Source organism: Talpa occidentalis, unplaced genomic scaffold (genome assembly GCF_014898055.3).
Source record: "Talpa occidentalis isolate TD23 unplaced genomic scaffold, MPIMG_talOcc4v2.1 talOcc4.3, whole genome shotgun sequence".
NCBI lineage: Eukaryota > Metazoa > Chordata > Mammalia > Eulipotyphla > Talpidae > Talpa > Talpa occidentalis.
This window is the reverse complement of record NW_023603184.1, coordinates 143,747,008-143,767,777: the sequence shown is the minus strand read 5'-3', so window position 1 is coordinate 143,767,777 and position 20,770 is coordinate 143,747,008. Positions and strand designations below refer to the sequence as shown.

Here is a 20,770-nt window from a genome sequence, read left to right as displayed (position 1 = left end):
GAATCACCTCTTCTGGAATGATGATTTTGGAAGCTCCCCTTCCTCAAGCTTTCCGATGTCCTGCATCACCTCCCGTGCTGGGGGTTCAGTCAGTTGAGATGGGATGGGAGGGAATGGAGAAATGGAAGCAGCTGCTGAGGGAGGAAGGACATTTGTTTTGTCAATTTTTAAATACTCCTACCTAGTTAGCAACAAAGAAAGTACAAGCAACCATAACTAAATCATCAAATCAAAATCAACAAGCAACTATAAAGCAGAGACACACTTCGGCGGTTGGTGGGGGTGGAGGAGAGTGTAGGATCAAAACAAGGGGGTTGTTATTGTATGGGGACTATAACCAAGAGGAAAATCCATACATTGTGTGAAAATGAATAATGATGTAAAAAATATAAAAATAAAAGAATGAAAAAAAAAGAGAGTAATCAATTGGGAGTGAGGCCCTGCAATTTGTGCAAATTTCACCACTTCTTATGATCTCTACTGCCGAAAACCATCTCTGGGTAGATTTTGCTGTAGCTTTTTTTTTTTTTTTTAATTTATTTATTTACATAAGCACTGGGTACAGTCAGAAGCACGGGAGGGCGAGAGAATTCACCAGAGCCAGAGCGGGCAGCAGAGCAGGCAGACTGACGAAGTACACCGCCGAGGGGAGCAGCGGGCGGCAGGAGAGGTCTGCGCGCCATGTGGGACCCCTGCCTGGTGGCCGGGAATCGAACCGGTGCTGCAGAGGCTGTGGGCAGCTTCGCAACCCAGCACTCAACCTCTGTGTCACCAGGAAAGCCACATTGCTGTAGCTTTTTAACATGTTTCCTGTTTCTGCCTTTATTTCACCTCCTCTCCCCAGACAGTCTGTTCCCAACAGTGCTCCCAGGGTGAGACTTTCCAACAGAGGTCAGTGTATATTGCTGCCCAGATTCTGTTACACGCCCTCCAGCGGCTTCCAACATGGCCTTTGATGATATCATCCTGGCTTTCTCTCTCTAAGCTCTTTCCCCCATTCTCCTCCACTATCCTGCTCGGCTGTACCTCCCAGATGGCTGTCCTAACTCGCGTGTGTCCTTTGCTCTGGTGGTTTTCTCCGCACCGAACATGCACCACCAATTGACTAGTTGGCTCACCTCCTTCAGACCTCTGTCAACTTCACCTCAAATGAGGTTTACATCTATTTATAATTGCAACCCTCTGCTGACACCACTATTTAAGTCCTCACTTACCTTTTTTTCTGTTTTTTCCCTGGTGCTTATCACCTTTGAACTCACTATAATAGATATTTTAATCATTTGAGATGTTAAGTGTTATGTCCTTGGTCTTCCTTTATTAGCATATAAGCTCAGTGGGGGCAGGCACCTGTCTGCTTTGTGCTGGATCTCAAACAGCGGCCGCCTGGCTGATCCACAGCAAGCACTCATCAAATGTTTGTTCACTGAATGAATGGGAATTAGACCTTAAAAATGGAATTTCTTATACTTAGAGGAATTTGTGTTTGGAAAGTGGAGAAATTAAAAAAATAGCACTATTTTAGCTAGTTTTTTTTTTTTTAAGATTTATTTATTCATTTATACAAGAACCGGGGTACAGGCCAGATGCGTGGGAGGGTGAGAGGATTCACCAGAGACAGAGTGTGCAACAGAACGGGCAGACTGATGAAATACACTGCTGAGGGGAGCAGTGGGCGCGACAGGAGAGGTCTGCTGTGCCATGTGGGACCCTCACCGGCCAGCCAGGATCCAACAGGCATTGCAGAGACTGCGGACAGCTTCACAGCGCAGCGCTCAGCCGCCTGCGCCACCAGGGGAGGCCCTATTTTAGCTAGTTTAATGAAATGGATGTTAATAAAACTAACTGCAGTGGCTAATAATTTTTTAAAGAATTATCTATTTTTGCATACAAGAACTGGGGTGTAGGCCAGAGGTACAGGGGGGTGAGAGGATTTACCAGAGATGGTGGGGAACAGAACAGGTAGAGCTACTAAAATACACTGCTGAGGGGAGCAGCTGGGAGACAGGAGGGGTCTGCTGTGACACGTGGGTCAGCTCCACCATGTGGGTCAGCTCCCTGGCCGGGGATCGAACTCATGCTGCAGTGGCTGTGGATAGTTTCATGGTGCTGAGACTTAACCCCTTGTGCCAACAAGGAGGCCCCAATGACTAGTAATTTTAAAATGTCACCTTTATGAAAGAGGATATTCCCTTCCTCAACCTTTATCTAAAAGTAAAGCAAAAACAAAATAAAATGTCTATTATTTTAGAGACAATAGGAGGTATATTAGGTTGAGTGTTTAAATTTGCCTTTCACCTGAATTCAGCTTTCCAATGCTGAGATACATGGAAAGTGTAATCCCGTCAGATGTCACAGCTTAGCAGGTACAAATTGGCTACAGCATAAGAGAAAGAAAAAAAAGCAGTGGAAAAATCATATATTTGATTGGTACCAACAATATTTAAGTGAAGTAGAATACACTGGCACTGTTGTAAATTTCCCTCTTAAGAGATTCTGATGACTAGCATAACCAAACAACTGGAGGTGATTGTTGTTTTGATTTTGAATTCAGAGATATGCAAATAGTGAGGCAAATTGTAGATTAGATTGTTGGGGTTCATATGATGAGGTGTAGTGTGTGGGGTTCCTGGGTCCGTCTGAGAAGAACTCAGCAGATGTTCCCAGCACATAGCAAGTTTACTAAGGAAAAGAGAAAAAGGGAAAGAGGAGCCTGCACAGACACAAATGGGCAGTCTTAAAAGACAAGAACTGGGGCCTCCGTGGTGGCGCAAGGGGTTAAGTCTCAGCACTATGAAGCTAACTGCAGCCATTGCAGCACGAGTTTGAGTTTGATCCCCGGCCAGGGAGCTACCCACATGGCACAGCAGACCTCTCCTGCCTTGCCCGCTGCTCCCCTTGGCAGTGTATTTCAGTCGATACACCTGTTCTGCTCCCCACTCTGCCTCTGGTGAATCCTCTCACTCCCTGCACCTCTGGCCTGCACCCTGGCTCTGTATGCATAAATAAATAAATGTTAAAAAAAAAAGACAAGAACTGCCCTTTTGAAAGCAGTTTTAGCAACAAGACGCCTGCACAGACACAGGTGGACAGGAAAGCTGCATCTTGCCAGAGCAAAGGGTATTCCTGTAAAGCGTTCATTGATGGGATTACCGTGGGAATTACTGCCTTGGTTTGGTCTTCTACGATTAATAATCCTCTCTGTCCCCAACTCTGGCTGATAATATTTTCTGACCACACCTCAGATTCCTGGAAACTTCTATAGCAGGGTTTAATTTAAGATTCCTTCATCGTCCCTCCCCCCACCTCTGGTGTTTGTTCTTGTGATCCTTCCATCCTAAATTTTTCTACCCTCAGCTTCCATCAAGACTATTTTCAAACTGTAGGTCATGACACCTCAGTGTGCTTGAAAATGAAAATTGAGTGTGTCTTAACAAACATGAATTAAAGAATGTGACAGTGAGAGAGGGATGGAGAAAGAAGAGTAGAAATACTCGAATGCATTCCAGGAAATCCGAGTAAGTTGTGTTTCAGTTGTGACTCTGTGCATACACACTGTGGTCACAGTCAAGAGTGTTAAAGTCACCGCAATAGGCTATTGTAAAAAAAAAAAATCTATTGGCCACACTTGTAACAAAGGCTGCATTTGCAACAGCATGGATGGAACTTTTGCTAAGTGAAATGTCAGAAGGAGAAAGACAAATACCTGATGGTGACACTTATATGTGGAATGTGGAGAAAGAAAACAAAGGGTCAAATGAAGCTAAACCAATAACAAACCTATGAAGGGCCTCCCTGGTGGCGCAGTGGGTTGAGCGCAGCTCTGTGACGCTGTCCACAGCCTCTGCAGCGTGGGTTCGATCCCGGCTGGCCGGCGAGATACCCACATGGTGCAGCAGTTCTTTCCTGTCTGGCCCGCTGCTTCCCTCAGCAGTGTTTTCGGTCAGACTGCCTGTTCTGTTTTCTGCTTTGTCTCTGGTGAATCTTCTCACCCTCCTGCACATCTGGCCTGTACCTCGGTTCTTGTATAAATAAATTAAAAAAAAAAAAAAAACCTTTAAAATTGGCTGTAGAACTGAGGCTACCAGAGAGAGGGGAGGGAAAAGAGAGTAAACAAAGTGGGGAGCACAGTGAACTATGGGGAGACTATGGGTGTTTGGTGGTGGGTAGGGTGTGCTAACAGCACTGAAAGAGAGATCCTGTAGCTCTAAATTATAAACAAGATTGTAAACCAATGTTGCATCAGTTTAAAAAATTGAAGTAAAAGTTATGGCTTTAGAAAAAGCCTAATGAATGGTTTTCAAATCTTAGCACACAAAACCCAGTGAGCAGGACTAGGAAACGGGGGTGTATTGTGACCCACAAGCATCTGATTTCATGGCATCGAGGCTGGGATTCCACTGTGGGTGACCTTCAGCCTGTGTGCAGAGCCCCACCAGACTTAAGACAGGTAGCGATAGAACTCCAAATGTCTTGAGTTCAAATTAACTTCATGTCTTAATACACAGGAAAGAAAACTTTCCTAAGCTTCTAATCAGTTGTTGATATTTTATTTTTAAACAATGACATAAGAATCATGAGCCCCAGTTTAAGGAACTATTTTAAAAAGAAGAAAGATACAATTGTTAATCTTGCCAATAAAGAGAGGCTATGAGGACAGGGAGGGGACGTAGTGGGGTGCAGTGATTCTTTGTTAGTAAAACCAGTTAGTTGTATTTGCAGGCCCTGACTCCTGAGTGGAGGGCATTGAAACTTCATCATGAAATTCTTATAAAATCTTTGAATTATTTCAAAGATTTTTTTGGTTATCAAAGTTTAGAGTGTCTCCACCAAAAGGACAACTTTATGATGCAGAAGGGGGGCAAATCAATCAGAGGGGTGTGAGTGTTCAGGTCCCTGCAGGTGTCTGCTTTTCTAGATAAAACATTTGGCTCTTAAAATACAAGAAAGAGCTGGGGGTTCTTTGGATGAAATGACCAATGGAGTGGCATTACCTAAGACGAAGAACTGACATCCCCTCCAATTCTAATCAAAGAATGTAAAAGAAAATGAGAATACAGTAATTTGGGAAATCAAGAATTTTTTTGTAGATTGGAACATTATCACCTATAATGGAACATCACTGATTTTTTTTTTTTAAACCCTAGATTTAACATGAGTCGTTGGTTTGCTTTTAAATGCCCAGTCTTGGGCCTCCTTGGTGGAGCAGAGGTTAAAGAAACAGTGCTATCAAGCTATTTCCAGCCACTGTAGCATAAGTTCGATCCCCAGCCAGGGAGCTGACCCACATGGCACAGCAGACCTCTCCTGTCTCGCCCGCTGCTCCCCTCAGCGGGAGCAGTGGATTTCAGTAGATCCACCTGATCTGCTCCCCACTCTGTGTCTGGTGAATCCTCTGACTCCCTGTACCTCTGGCCTACACCCCCACTCTCGTATGCATAAATAAATAAATCTTTTTTTTTTAAATTTATTTTTTTTTTTTTAAGAGTTATTTATTTGTTTGTTTGTTTGTTTATACAAGCACTGGGTACAGTCAGAAGCGCGGGAGGGTGAGAGAATTCACCAGAGCCAGAGCGGGGAGCAGAGCAGGCAGAAGGACCGAAGTACACTGCTGAGGGGAGCAGCGGGCGGCAGGAGAGGTCTGCGCGCCATGTGGGACCCTCCTCCGGTGGCCGGGGAGCAGCCAGGGATTGAACCAGCTCTTCAGAGGCCGCGGGCAGCTTCGCAACCCAGCGCAACCCAGCGCTCAACCGCTGCGCCACTGGGGAGACCCTTAAATAAATAAATCTTAAAAAAATAAATGCCCAGTCTTTTTAAAAATTGTATTATTTTATATTGAGGTAACATTGTATAAGATTTACAATGTATAAAATTTAAGGATAGAGGTTCATACCTCAGATGTATATCACCATAGCACACCCACCACTAAAACACCCATACCCAAGAACACTTTTTTAAAAAGAAAAAGTAAGTCTTCTAGAAAAGTGTCAGTTATTGGGGACTAACATAAGAAAAAGAAAAAAAATCACCAATCTGTACAATTTCTGAAATGGAAAAATTAAATGGTAGTATGGAGTTTTTATCTCCTCTCTCTCCACCAATCTCATGCATATATTTATTTCATGCTTTATTTATATCAAAAACAGTGTTTTGAAGTTTGCTGTTAAGAGTGTTAGTCATTCTGAAAGGCCATGTTCATTCTTGTGCATTTAACTTCTGCAGGTTCTCTAAGGGTATATGGAGGATGAAATAAAGAACAGAAAAGAACCAAATCCTGGTCCTCCCCAGTGGCGTAGTGGTTGGGCGCTGGGTTAGGAAACTGCCTGCAGCCTCTGCAGCGCCGGTTCGATCCCCGGCTTCTCCCCAACTGGAGGAGGGTCCCACGTGGCGCGCAGACCTCTCCTGCCGAACCGCTGCTCCCCTCAGCAGTGTACTTTGGTCCTTCTGCCTGCTCTGCTTCCTGCTCTGGTTCTGGTGAATTCTCTCACCCTCCCGTGCTTCTGATTGTACCCAGTGCTTGTATAAATAAATCTTTTAAATAAATAAATAAATAAATAGATAGATAAATAAATAAATAAACCCTGCTAGCTTAAAAAAAAAAAAAAAAAAAGAAAAAAAAAGAACCAGATCCTGAGGAACTGATTACCAGTGGTTGATTTTTCTCAAAGACTCAGAGTCTCAGTCCTGGATCACTGCATGAACCACTCAGCTGTAGCAAACAGCACAGAGGAAAGGGCCTCTGTTTGCTGGTTAGGGCTGTGCATGCACCTATAACCAAGGTATTTCATTAAAACAGTAAAAATTCCCTTTGTGCCTAAGCCAATGATTCTTAAATTTTAGTGTAAATAAGAATCTCTTTGAATGGTGCTTAAAATGCAGATGCTGGGACTCGAGGCTTCTCTAAGGGATTCTGATTCAGTAGGACTTGGATGAATCACATCTTGGAAAACACTAAGAGAGACAGTAGTTCTACAGACTTGTCAGAAAGACTTGATACCTGTGATTGAAAATTGAGAAGTCCCAGTGCAACAATACCTCAGGTTTTATTGCTGTTGTTTTCTTTGTATGTATAGAATAAAGTGTAAGTGTCCTGCCTGCATTTCAAAGCACTATATTATTGTACCTTCTAACTACTCATTTAGTCATCTCCAACCATGCAGTGGAAAGGGTGATGCCCACCCACCCCACCAGTCGAATCAGCATCCTTTGGAGAATGTTAAAAATGCAGAACCTCAGGCTACCCCACAGCTAAATCAGCACCTCATTTTAACACTACATCAGGGTTGAGGGATACTGGTCTAGCACAATAGCAGGTTAAATGAGTGTAGGGTAAATGAAGATTGCTCAGGCTTTTGCGCCCGTTGGCCTCTGTGGCTATCACTTGTGGCCTTAAATGCAGGAGGCACTTGGGAGCATGGGCACAGGGCACCTGAAGTATGGTGTGGGCCTGCGTGAGTGGGCACACTTGAGCCTGGAGCCCGAGCACATAAGGGCAGTGGCAGAGACCAGGGTGGCAGAGGACTCTGAGGCAAAGAGTAGCACACAGTAGTGGAACAGCTAGGTGATGAAGAGGCCACAAGAACATCAGAGGCCAAAGATCAAGATTCGCTGGGGAGGCCTGCCTCATACCTGGTAGCCTCACTACAGTGTTTGAGTTTTGTAATCTTAATTTCACCTCTTTGTTTTTTATTTATTTATTTTTATTTATTTTTATTTTTTTAAAGATTTATTTATTTATTTATACAAGCACTGGGTATAGTCAGAAGTGGGGGAGAGTGAGAGAATTCACCAGAGCCGGAGCGGGGAGCAGAACAGGCAGAGTGACGAAGTACACTGCTGAGGGGAGCAGCAGGTGGCAGGAGAGGTCTGCGTGCCATGTGGGACCCTCACTCAGCGGCAGGGGATTGAACTGGTGCTGCAGAGGCTATGGGCAACTGCTGCGCCACCGGGGAGGCCCCCCCTTTTTTTTAAATCTGAAAGGATGGAAGATTTTAATTAAGAGGGAGAACAGAGTTGTTTCAGGGAAAAACATCTCTTGGCTCTCACAAATGTACTCCCCGGGACTGATGACTTTTGTGGCAGAAAGCAATTGGTCGTGATGGGGTCTCATTTGCCCTGTGCCTGCATGTAGAGGAAATGAAGTTGCTCAGGCTTGTATGCCATTGGCCTCTGTGGCTATCCCCTGCATCCTTGATTGTATTAATGTAGAGGGCACGTGGGTGTGGGGCATGAATACCTGACTATGGACACCTGAACCTGGGTGTGTGAGCATGTGCAAGTGTATACACCTGCACCTAGAGGTCAGGGATATGAGGGCAGCATTACTCAGGGACGGTGATGGTGGAACAGCTACGAGAAGATGAGCGACTGGTATGAGAAGAGACCCCGAGAGATTGCCAGAGACAACCCAGAGGAAAGAGCATCCAGATTCATAGAGGGCTCAAGTTGCCTCTCCTGCTGGCTTGTTTCCCCTGTTTGCCATTATAACCCGTGAAAGTGATGCCAAGGGCTCCAAAACTCTCCTTCAAATTGCTAGAACTGATAGTGCTTCTACTGGCCTGGGAGGGTTGCAGAACACTGCACATTCACAACAGACATCACAGTACTCTATGGCCAGGTTCATCTGTCTCCATCTGTACTGTCAGCTTCCTGTGGGCAGCATTGTATCTTATTGTATCTCAGGGCTGTGTCTAATCTGTGATATTCAGGGGTGCTCCAAACATCTTGTCAATTATTTACTTTATAGCCACCTTTCCAGTTCAAGCTTAATGTTCTTCTTCTTCAGAAAGGTTTATTTCATCTACCATAATCTCCACCTGCTCTAAGTAAATCCTGCTTATTTGACATTTGACACAGCACAGAACTTTAGTAGTCATCTATTATGTTCATTTTCTATCCCTCTTTGTTCTCCATCAAAGCTGTAGGAGGCTGTCCCTTGCAGGGCAGGCATCCTTGTGCTTGTTACTATTGCGCTCTCTTGAAATCAAAATAGACATTAAAATGAGAAAGCCACACGTTTGATTTTCCTTTAAGCATCATTTTAAGTTGGCAAAATTAATCCTAGAGAAGACAAGATTTCAATAGCTCCTCCAGTTGTAACCTATTCATCTTAAGTAAAACATGTTTTGATAGGAGACAGTTTTTAATTTTCAAATGGTTGGTTGTCCCTTCAGCGAGCCCACTTCCAATTTCTGCTATAACAGCAACTTGTCTTTCTCTATGCATATAGAAAAATGTTTATAACAGGTTAATTCACAGCCAAAATAAGTTTAGAGCTATAGATTGCTGTAGGGATAGATGTAATAATTGACAAAGTTTGTTCAATACTGTAGGGTAAATAATTGTCAGGCTTTTCTGCCCTCCTGCCATTAGGATTGATCATAGATCCTTGTGGCCCTGAATGCATGCCTGATGGCGGGCACCTGGGGTAGGGTGTGGGCATGCAAAGGTGGGTACACCTGGGCTAAGACTGGGCTTATAAGGGCAGTGTCACGGGGATGCCAGCAGAGTGAAAGAAAACTACTAGAAGGGGAACAAGCAAGAGAATGCCAGAGAGCCCAGAAAGAGTGAAGACTTGCTGGGGGCTGGGAGGCCTGCCAGCCTCCCGGCACCACAGCACCCCTGCCTGCCATGTACCAGGTAAGCCCAATAAAAGCCTGCAAAAGTCACCGAGGGCTCCAGGACTCTCCTTCACCAGTCTGCTCCGGTCATAGAGATCCTGCTCTGTGCCCTGCTGCCGCTAAAAATACCCTGACAGTATCACATATAGACCATTTCATTTTGAATCTAATAGCATCCATCCATCAGTATTCTATTGGCCTCCTTTACATTGCCCCCTCCCCCCACCAACCCCTCTCCTCTGGGATGATGGATGGAATTTAGACTTCTGGCGTGGTGAATAGCATTCTAGAGATGACAAAGTAGACAGGTGTTGAATCATAATGTTGACCCTGGAAAGGTCTATAATGTTATGAACATTGCCTCTACAGCAAGTTCCTGCATCTAGGAACAGATCACTTTACTTCTCTCAAAATGAATGGAGATAAAAATTGGACATTTATCACCAAAAAAAGCAGGATTTCATCCAGTACTTCTCCCAGATTGTCAAGGTGTGGATGAGCTGGGGCACCTGAGACAGATGACACTATTGCTTGGCTTATGGAGGTCCTGGAGTAAATGTTCTTAAAGGCACATACCATTGAGCTTTGACCATGCTGGTAGCATTCTGGGCGCTGGTGGAGCCATGGAAGCAGCTGAACGTCTCATGCGGGGCCTGATAGGGCTGGTGTGTGGCCCTGCTCCAGGCATTCTTCCTGATGTCAGATGACATCCTGGATTCACCCCTCACCCTACTGGGATGGCCCTGCTGCTACCAAAAACTGGGCATAGGTTTGGATGCCATCAATGATGCTGTGCTTTTGGAAGCATGTATCTATTACCTGCTGGCTGATTCAGCTCCTATATAGTGCCTTCACTTGGGACACCTCTGCATCCTTCTGCTCATAATTCGGTAGGATCTGGTGCTGTTCTGGAGAGGCCCGCTGCAGATGCTGGACCACCAACCAGCTACATTTGCCGTTCTGGATGTCAGTCAAATCTTTCCAGTCATACTGGGATCCCCAAACAGGCCCAGGTAATCATCCTGCATCTGAAAGAACTCGCCCATCTCTAGCAGGATCTTCCTGGCATTGGCCTGCTCCTGTTCCCCATCCAGGACTGTCAGGTTCATGCAGCAGCTGCAGGAAGGAAGAAGATGTAGACAGCAGCCTCAGTCTTGTACTTGATGATAGATTTGTGTCTTTTCGTTGAATCTGCCAAGATCCACCTTGCCCTGGGTCACTGAATCTGCCAGCTTTGTGCACACAATGGGAGGAAAACATGGAGAAGTATGCAGGCCCCTGCCCTGCCCTTCCTGGGACTCCCACACAAGATCTATCTCTAAGTGGGAAAAATGACTTAGAAACTGAGGTCCTGGAGGGGAGGCTCTCAATAAACTCTTGTCTAACCTGAAGAAACAACCACACATAAAAAACATGGCTACCACAACAAACACTCATATTTTCCTCCAAACATATGCTGGCAAATTTGAGTAATTCCTCTTCATCGTCAGTGAATATGTTATAATTTTAATAGTTATTGATGATCATTTTGATCTCTAGATTGATTATCATTAAACAACGTACTGAAATATTTTAAAATAAATTTAGCCAAGAAAAAAAATAGAGCTCATTGTATATTGCCCAATAGTGCACCCGTGGTATGTAAAGTTTCAACTCTTGGAATCATAACTGCATTCATCTTATCAACACAGCTATCGGCATTGTTTTGAAGAATCATTATTTCAGCCCTCTTGAAAACTGTGACCATACGGCATCTATAAATGTCCTAGAGATGGCAGCATTGAGCAATCTATCGGGTAGCATGTTGCTTTTTGGTTTCAATGGATTTTCAGTTAGGAGTGACTTTTTTATACAGTATTTTATTGCACGACACCACAAGGCTAATTTAGCGTAAGATGACAGGATAATATTTGTACCTGCTCAAAATTACTTCAGTTACATTCCACAAAAGCATTCTATTCTTTCTATTCTGTATATTATCTAAACCAAATGTGCATTTCTAGAATGATCTCAACCCATTAATTAAAAAAGTAGAGAACAAACGAACTTAATATAGTATAATTATAATAAATATTAACTACCTTTAACATAGTAAAACATTGGCAAGTAGGAAGAAATGACAACATCTGAGGATCAGCGATTGCATTCCTTATGAAATACACTGATGTGAATGGAATTTGTCCCAGTGATCTGCCTTATTTCATGATTTCCATGGAATATTTTAATCACTAAAATTGTTTTTAAAACAAAATTCTTTCCCATCAAGACAGATATTTTAAAAGCACTTATTGTAACTATTATGATAATAATTATCAAAAAATCCAACCCTTTCTGTGAAAGCTATTGTAGAATATTTGCAAATGAAATATTTTCCTGTCCTCTGGGAAAGAGTATTTTATTTTTCAAAGCGGTAAAGTCCCTTTATTTAGTGTTTTTTTTTTGGGGGGGGGAGTGTGAAGGGGGCAGGAGATCACTGGAAGAGTAAAACTATGGATTTGAATTGTCTTCCTACAAAAAGCAAAATATTCCTCCCCCGCCCCGCGATCAACGTCAGACCTGTCAAAGCCCTTTGGCCTTAAGATTACACTGTTACTAGTAAACAAACCTTTTATCTCTCCTTTCTCTGGCCAAGGGTAAAAGCGCAGAGTTAAATTAACTCTTTCCTAACTTGGGGTTTCCCTCCTCCGCAACCCCCTCCCCTGCGCCCCAGGAAGCCCGATGTACCCCCAAGAGCTCGGTCGCTGTTCCTGCCGCCTCATTACCAGCTCGAAATAATTGCTATTTATAGCGCTGCTGTAGTGGGCACGTGTGCCCACATCACCAGGCTGTCAGAGGAAGAGGAGGGCGGGTTTTCAACAGTGTGTACACAAATTATAGATTAACCAGGTTTAGATGAGCCTGCAGGATGGTTGGAAACCAGAGGTGGGTGGAGAAATGAGCAGCTCCCGGGCTTGGGTGGAGAATAGTCCCCCTGCATTTGTCGGGTGCCCCAATTCACATAGCATACGCCGCTGCATGGCGCCTACGGATCCTTTATTATTATTATTATTTTTTTTTACTACGCTTTGCAACCTACCTTGGTACCCTCACCCTCCCTCTCCAGCTCCCCTCCTGCAAGGCTAGACTTGAAAGACAGGGAGCCCCACCAATCAGCTGGCTGCCCCAAGGAACTCCCCCTGTCCCTCCCTCCTCTTTTAGGCCCAGGCGCGCTTCTGCACCTCCCCGCGGCGGGGCCAGCGAGCCTCCCCAGCGCCTGCCCGGCCGCGTCGGCCCGCGGGCATCCCGCAGTGCCCGCCAGCAGCCCGCCGAGCAGGGTCTCCCGCGTGCCCAGGGGGCGAAACCCCAAACCCGGCAGGAATGGGTGGAAAAACAAGATAGCATGAAATCGAGTGATAAACGTCATCTTTCTAGGGGCCTTCATGCCAGCTGGGCAAACAGGGAACAAACTGCTTGTTTATAGGTCAGCTTAAAAAAAAAAAAAAAAAAAAAACAACAACAACTTTGAGGAGTGTTTGCTTGAGAGTGACACCGCCAGGTAACCTTGGAAGTCTCTCCAAGTACACCCGGGCTGCTGACCTGTTCTGCTCCAGAAGTCCCCATTTTCCAGTACACTTCAGCTGGCACCATCCTTGTTTTCTCGGCTTATCCTTGAGGTCAAGGGTAAAATTGTATGGGGTGGTTCAGTGGGTGTGGAAGGCGTGTGTGAAACCTTTCCATCAATATTTACACATTAGGGCTTGGGCCTGCGGGTCCCTTGTAGGTCCCTACTATCTCTTTTAAAATCACAACAAGATACCGAACTGTGGTAAGGGGCATCGCTTTTTCTGCCCAGGCCTTCACCCCTGCGTGTGAATCCCGCCCCCTTGCTCGGATGGGGGGCCCGGAGAGAGGCGGTGATATTTACATTTCCCCCTGTTTGATCTGCGGGTAACCCTACAGCGCGGGGCTCGGGCGCTTCCAGCGATCCCTCTTAACCTTCTAAAGTGGCCAGAAAACCCCGCGCCCGCAGCCCCCTCCGGCCCCAGCCCCTGCCCTGCGCGCCCCTCACTGCAGCAAACGCGGGGATTCCAGGGTGGAAGCTGGTCCAGAAGTGCCTTAGAAAACCTGCGCAAAACAGCGCGCGCGCCGGGGTCTCCTACCCCGAAACTGAAACCCAGCTTGTGTATATCCTGGGAGAAAATGCCTTGACCAGAAACCTCCCTCCGGAGGGGTCGGTCTTACCTGCTAGGTAAGATCCAGCCGCGCTCCCGCGCCCCCCTCCCCGGCCCTCCCACGCGGGGTTCTGCCGCCGCAGTGCCCCCCCGCCGCCCCCCACCCTTACTCCTGCGTCTTCCCGAGCTCGCCCCCCCCGTTTTCCCAGACTCCCCTCCTGCTTTCGGGGAGCCACCCAAACACCCCCGCCCGCGGCGGGGATTCCTGCGGGCCGGGGGCGCCCTGGGTGGCGCGCGGGGAGGCGGGCGCGGCGCGGGGCCCGGCGGCCGCGGAGGGGCGCTGCCCGAGCGCTGCGCCCAGGCCCGGCGCGGGCGCCGCTGCGGCACGGCCGGGGGGCGGAGAGGGGCGGGCGCGGGGCGGGCTCGGCCGGGAATGTAGGGACCCGGGCGGGAGCCTCCCGGCGGCGGCGGCCGGGCTGCGGAGCGCGGCGGCTCCATCACGTGCTTTCTCCCCGGGCGAGACGGCGGCGCGGCCGGAGGGGCCGGCGCGCCGAGCCAGACGCCGCCGCTTGTTTTGGTTGGGGCTCTCGGCAACTCTCCGAGGAGGCGGCGGGAGGAGGGGAGCGAAGTAACTGCGGCGGCCGCGCCTCCCGGGCAGAGGCGTCTCCCCCGCCCCTTCCCAAGCCTCCCCCGCGCCGCCCGGCCCGTCCCCTCCCTGCGCCCCGCCGGCCGGAGCGCGCGCAGGGATGAGCTCGGCGCCCCGGCCGGCCCCCGCGCCCCCGGCCGCCCGGTAGCCTCCGGCGTGGACCAGCCCCCCGCTCCGTCGCCCAGATGGGCCCGACCCGGGCTGCAGAGGACGCGTCCGCGGGCGGCGCCAGCCCCGGCAGCAACAGCCGCAGCGCCGCGGTCTCCGCGCTTGAGCTGGTATTTGGGCGGCTGGTGGCGGCGGCGACGGTGGGGGAGGGCGGGAGGAGGCGGAGAGGAGGAGGGAGAACCCCGTGCAACGTTGGGACTTGGCAGCTCGCCTCCCCCTGCCCAAGGATATTTAATTTGCCTCGGGAATCGCTACTTCCAGAGGGGAACTCGGAGCGAAGGCGCGCGCGCTGCAGGGACGGCGCGGGGACTCCGAGGCGCCGCCGCCCGCCCGCGCCGGACTCCAGCCCCCGGCGGCGAGAGATGCTGCTTCGCCCCTTCGCGGCCGCGGCGGCTGAGCGGACTCTGGGCTCGCGGAGGATCCGGGCTGCGCTCCCGCCGGACGCCCGGCCTGGCCCCCGGGCATGAGACGCCCGTGAACTCGGGTCGGGGCTCTCTGCCGGGCGCGGCGGCCGCGTCCCCCGTGGACGGCCCCTCCTCGGCGCGGGGGGCGGCGCGGATCTTGGGGTCCGGGTTTCTGCCGCCTCCAGCCCGGTTTGCATGTGCGGGGCCGCGGCGCGGAGCCTCCGCCCCCCACCCGCTTGTTTTTCGGCGCCTCCCTCTGCTCGGCCGTGGCGGCGTCGGCAGCATGGCGAGCCCTCCGGAGACCGACGGCTTCTCGGACGTGCGCAAAGTGGGCTACCTGCGCAAGCCCAAGAGCATGCACAAGCGCTTCTTCGTGCTGCGGGCGGCCAGCGAGACGGGGGGCCCCGCGCGCCTCGAGTACTACGAGAACGAGAAGAAGTGGCGGCACAAGTCGAGCGCCCCCAAACGCTCGATCCCCCTCGAGAGCTGCTTCAACATCAACAAGCGGGCTGACTCCAAGAACAAGCACCTGGTGGCCCTCTACACCCGGGACGAGCACTTCGCCATCGCGGCGGACAGCGAGGCCGAGCAGGACAGCTGGTACCAGGCCCTGCTGCAGCTGCACAACCGTGCCAAGGGCCACCACGACGGGGCCTCGGCGTCGGGGGCCGGCGGCGTCGGGGGCGGCAGCTGCAGTGGCAGCTCCGGCCTCGGGGAGGCCGGGGAGGACTTGAGCTACGGGGACGTGCCCCCGGGGCCCGCGTTCAAGGAGGTCTGGCAGGTGATCCTGAAGCCCAAGGGCCTGGGGCAGACAAAGAACCTGATTGGCATCTACCGACTCTGCCTGACCAGCAAGACCATCAGCTTCGTGAAGCTGAACTCGGAGGCGGCAGCCGTGGTGCTGCAGCTGATGAACATCAGGCGCTGCGGCCACTCTGAGAACTTCTTCTTCATCGAGGTGGGCCGCTCCGCCGTGACGGGGCCCGGGGAGTTCTGGATGCAGGTGGATGACTCCGTGGTGGCCCAGAACATGCACGAGACCATCCTGGAGGCCATGCGCGCCATGAGCGATGAGTTCCGCCCGCGAAGCAAGAGCCAGTCCTCGTCCAACTGCTCCAACCCCATCAGCGTCCCCCTGCGCCGGCACCACCTCAACAACCCGCCGCCCAGCCAGGTGGGGCTCACGCGCCGCTCGCGCACCGAGAGCATCACCGCCACGTCCCCCGCCAGCCTGGTGGGCGGGAAGCAGGGCTCCTTTCGCGTGCGGGCCTCCAGCGACGGCGAGGGCACCATGTCCCGCCCGGCCTCCGTGGACGGCAGCCCCGTGAGTCCCAGCACCAACCGCACCCACGCCCACCGCCATCGGGGCAGCTCCCGGCTGCACCCGCCGCTCAACCACAGCCGCTCCATCCCCATGCCCTCCTCCCGCTGCTCGCCCTCTGCCACCAGCCCGGTCAGCCTGTCCTCCAGCAGCACCAGCGGCCACGGCTCCACCTCCGACTGCCTCTTCCCGCGGCGGTCCAGCGCGTCCGTGTCCGGGTCCCCCAGCGACGGGGGCTTCATCTCCTCCGACGAGTACGGCTCCAGCCCCTGCGATTTCCGCAGTTCTTTCCGCAGCGTCACCCCGGATTCGCTGGGCCACACCCCACCCGCCCGGGGCGAGGAGGAGCTGAGCAACTACATCTGCATGGGCGGCAAGGGCCCTTCCACTCTGGCCGCCCCCAATGGCCACTACATTCTGCCTCGAGGTGGCAACGGCCACCGCTACACCCCAGGAGCCAGCTTGGGCCTGAGCCCAGCCCTGGCTGGGGAGGAGGCCGCCAGCGCTGCAGATCTGGATAACCGGTTCCGAAAGCGGACTCACTCTGCGGGCACCTCCCCTACCATCTCCCACCAGAAGACCCCGTCCCAGTCCTCGGTGGCCTCCATTGAGGAATATACAGAGATGATGCCCGCCTACCCACCGGGAGGGGGCAGTGGCGGCCGACTGCCCGGCTACCGGCACTCAGCCTTTGTGCCCACCCACTCCTACCCCGAGGAGGCTCTGGAGATGCACCCCATGGAGCGGCGCGGGGGCCATCACCGCCCCGACGCCTCCGCCCTCCACACTGATGATGGCTACATGCCCATGTCCCCAGGGGTGGCTCCCGTGCCCAGCGGCCGGAAGGGCAGTGGGGACTACATGCCCATGAGCCCCAAGAGCGTGTCTGCCCCGCAGCAGATCATCAACCCCATCCGGCGCCATCCCCAGAGGGTGGACCCCAATGGCTACATGATGATGTCCCCGAGTGGCAGCTGCTCTCCCGACATTGGAGGTGGGCCCAGCAACAGCAACGCTGCCCCTTCTGGGAGCAGCTGTGGCAAGCTATGGACAAATGGGGTAGGGGGCCACCACTCCCATGCCCTGCCGCACCCCAAACTACCTGTGGAGAGCAGTGGTAGCAAGCTCTTGTCGTGCACAGGTGACTACATGAACATGTCACCGGTGGGGGACTCCAACACCAGCAGCCCCTCCGATTGCTACTATGGCCCCGAAGACCCCCAGCACAAGCCAGTCCTCTCCTACTACTCATTGCCAAGGTCCTTTAAGCACACCCAGCGCCCCGGGGAGCTGGAGGAGGGCGCCCGACACCAGCACCTCCGTCTCTCCTCCAGCTCCGGCCGGCTCCTCTGTGCTGCAGCCGCGGAAGATTCCTCCTCCTCCACCAGCAGCGATAGTCTGGGCGGGGGTTACTGTGGGGTGCGGCCGGAGTCGGGCCTCCCGCATCTCCACCATCAGGTCCTGCAGCCCCACCTGCCCCAAAAGGTGGACACAGCTGCCCAGACCCACAGCCGCCTGACTCGGCCCACGAGGCTGTCCCTGGGGGATCCTAAGGCCAGCACCTTGCCCCGGGCTCGCGAGCAGCAGCCACCGCCACCCCTGCTGCACCCTCCAGAGCCCAAGAGCCCAGGGGAGTACGTGAATATCGAATTTGGGAGTGATCAGCCGGGTTACCTATCAGGCCCTATGGCCCCCCACAGCTCGCCTTCTGTCAGGTGTGCCTCCCAGCTCCAGCCAGCACCCCGGGAGGAGGAGACTGGCACGGAAGAGTACATGAACATGGACCTGGGGCCGGGCCGGAGGGCCGCCTGGCAGGAGAGCCCTGGGGTGCAGGCCGGCACAGCGGGTCCCGCACCCCCCGGGGCTGCTAGCATGTGTAGGCCCACCCGGGCAGTGCCCAGCAGCCGGGGGGACTACATGACCATGCAGATGGGCTGCTCCCGGCAGAGCTACGTGGACACCTCGCCAGTTGCCCCGGTCAGCTACGCTGACATGCGGACAGGCGTTGTTGTGGAGGAGGCCAGCCTTCCGGGGGCGACAGCGGCCGCCCCCTCCTCGTCCTCAGCGGCCTCTACTTCTCCCACTGCACCTCCAGGAGCTGGGGAGCTGGCAGCCCACTCTTCCCTGCTGGGGGGCCCTCAGGGACCTGCGGGCCTGAGCGCCTTCACCCGGGTGAGCCTCAGTCCCAACCGCAACCAGAGTGCCAAAGTGATCCGTGCGGACCCACAAGGGTGCAGGAGGCGGCACAGCTCCGAGACCTTCTCCTCCACACCCAGTGCCACCCGGCCCTTCGGAGGAGGGGCCGCCGTAGGGGGCAATGGTGGGGGCAGCAGCAGCACGGAGGATGTGAAACGCCACAGCTCTGCTTCCTTTGAGAACGTGTGGCTGCGGCCTGGGGAGCTTGGGGGAGCCCCCAAGGAGCCGGCCCAAGTGTGTGGGGCTGCTGGGGGTTTGGAGAATGGTCTTAACTACATAGACCTGGACTTGGTCAAGGACTTCAAACAATGCCCGCAGGAGTGTCCCCCGCAAGTGCAGCCTCCCCCAGCTTTGCCCCCTCATCAGCCTCTGGGCAGCAGTGAGAGCAGCTCCACCAGCCACTCCAGTGAGGATTTAAGCGCCTATGCCAGCATCAGTTTCCAGAAGCAGCCAGAGGACCTCCAGTAGCTGAACTGGACATCACAGCAGGTGCGTTTCTTGGTGACAAAGTCCGAAGGGCAAACTGTTTCTAACCTTGTGCTTGAATTCCGTTCCTCTTTGCCTCTGCCCCCTTCCTTCCCTTCCCGTTGTGACCTTAGGGAGTGCTTACAGGAGCAGGGAGGTCAGGGTGTCCAGAATGCTCACCCACAAGGACACCTGCCAGTACTCAAATAAGCCTGCAGGAGCGGCCATCCTGGAGGAGCTCTGTCATTCCAGGTTCCCAAGTGAAATAATACTTGAGCATACTGAAAACACAGTCCAATGGTAGCAGTTTGTGAAGTTTACGTATCCGAACCTTGGTATCTATCAAAGTTTTCTTTGGATGGTATATTTAGGACAGTCCCTAGAAGGGACAAGTCTACAAAAATATTTGTTAGAACAAGGGCTAAATCTTTCGTTTAAGGTAGTTTCTTGGAACCCTTCAGGGTGATCTTATCGAGTTGCTCTTCGTATTTTAGTTCTGGGATTACACAGTTCCAGGACAACCTAAATGACAGTGGGGGAACACCACTTCTTATTCATGCTGCCCTAAAAAGATGGAGGAGTAAGAGATTGCCTAGGCTCACTTAGAAATACCAGCCTGTCTCTTAAGAGTCTCTTTTAGAAAGTGATTACGAGTGATGTTTTCCCTTGGTTCCCGGAGCAAGATTTATGGAATATTACACACAGACCCACCACCTCGCAGGCATGGCCGCTTTCACACGGGATATGCAGTGAAGTCTGCAGGCGTCTGGGACCCACTATTAGTTAAGAGTTATGGAAATTCATCCCAGCATGTCTGCCTTGCAGTTGTCTGTTCCTGCAGTGGCTTGCTCAGAGACATCTCACAGCGTTTGGGGGCAACTGTACATCTTCTGTGAAATCACTTAACATTTTCACGTTGAAAAGGAGGAGGATTAAGTCGGGGAAGTGGAGGGATTTTGTTTTGTTTTGTTTTGCATTGACTGGGAGGGCTAAACCTTGTCCTGCTCCTTTGGAGGGTATTTACTGTTTGCCTATAAGTTCAAGAGCCGACGCCTCAGTAAATGTTGAAAGTTGGCCTTAGATCTTCTGTGGCTAAGGCTGTATTGAAAATGAAAAACAGTTGTAATAGGAAATTAGCCTGCCCTTTCTTTCTGTTGAGCCTATTTTCTGGTGGTCATAATTGTGGGAAGAAGAGGAGGATAGTTTGCAAATAATGTGATGAGTTGGCAATGCAGAAGTTTCCAGCATTTGGAAACACTTTAGTCTGACAAACTGATTATCATGTGATAGTCTTTCTATATATGCTTCACAGAATGAGCTTGAAATACATTCTTCTTCGAAACATGTGCCCATTCATAAGAAAATGATTTTGTGCACTGGGTGTCTGCTTATTATGTAGTCAGTCTCCCTGATGCTCACCATTTCCAGTATTTGACTCATACCACTCTCTCTTTTGTGGGCCAAGATAGGGGTAGGTGACCAGAGATTTCAAGTGATATGATTTATTGAAAAGCCTTTATTTGATCAGTAGTCAGCCTTTATTTTCATGGTTCACTGAACAGATATTTAATTGTATCAACAGCAACAGAAAAAAATCTCATTTCTTTCCAATGTTTAGGAAAAGGTGAAACCCTCTAAGAGACGGTTACGTTGGTGTTTCAAAGTGTTTCCTTTAGAAAGTAATGAGATTGAAGGATAAAAACCAAGCAGAATTAAAATATTGGTTATAAAGCGAGGAAAGAAGAGGCTAAGAAACTGTTCTCCTCATCTGCTTTTTTAATTTGAAAAGGTTTCTTTTTATA

At 51.1% G+C, this 20,770-nt stretch overlaps 1 protein-coding gene across 1 annotated transcript in view; it reads left to right on the top strand.

The window, feature by feature from the left end:
- The first annotated feature begins 14,296 nt into the window (after positions 1-14,296).
- The window catches only part of IRS1 (insulin receptor substrate 1), a 62,345-nt gene continuing 55,871 nt past the window's right edge, over positions 14,297-20,770 (top strand). The window contains exon 1 of the mRNA XM_037524151.1: positions 14,297-18,992. Coding sequence (XP_037380048.1) covers positions 15,270-18,971 — 3,702 coding nt within the window. The 5' untranslated portion in view covers positions 14,297-15,269 and the 3' untranslated portion in view covers positions 18,972-18,992. The remainder of the gene's footprint in view (positions 18,993-20,770) is intronic.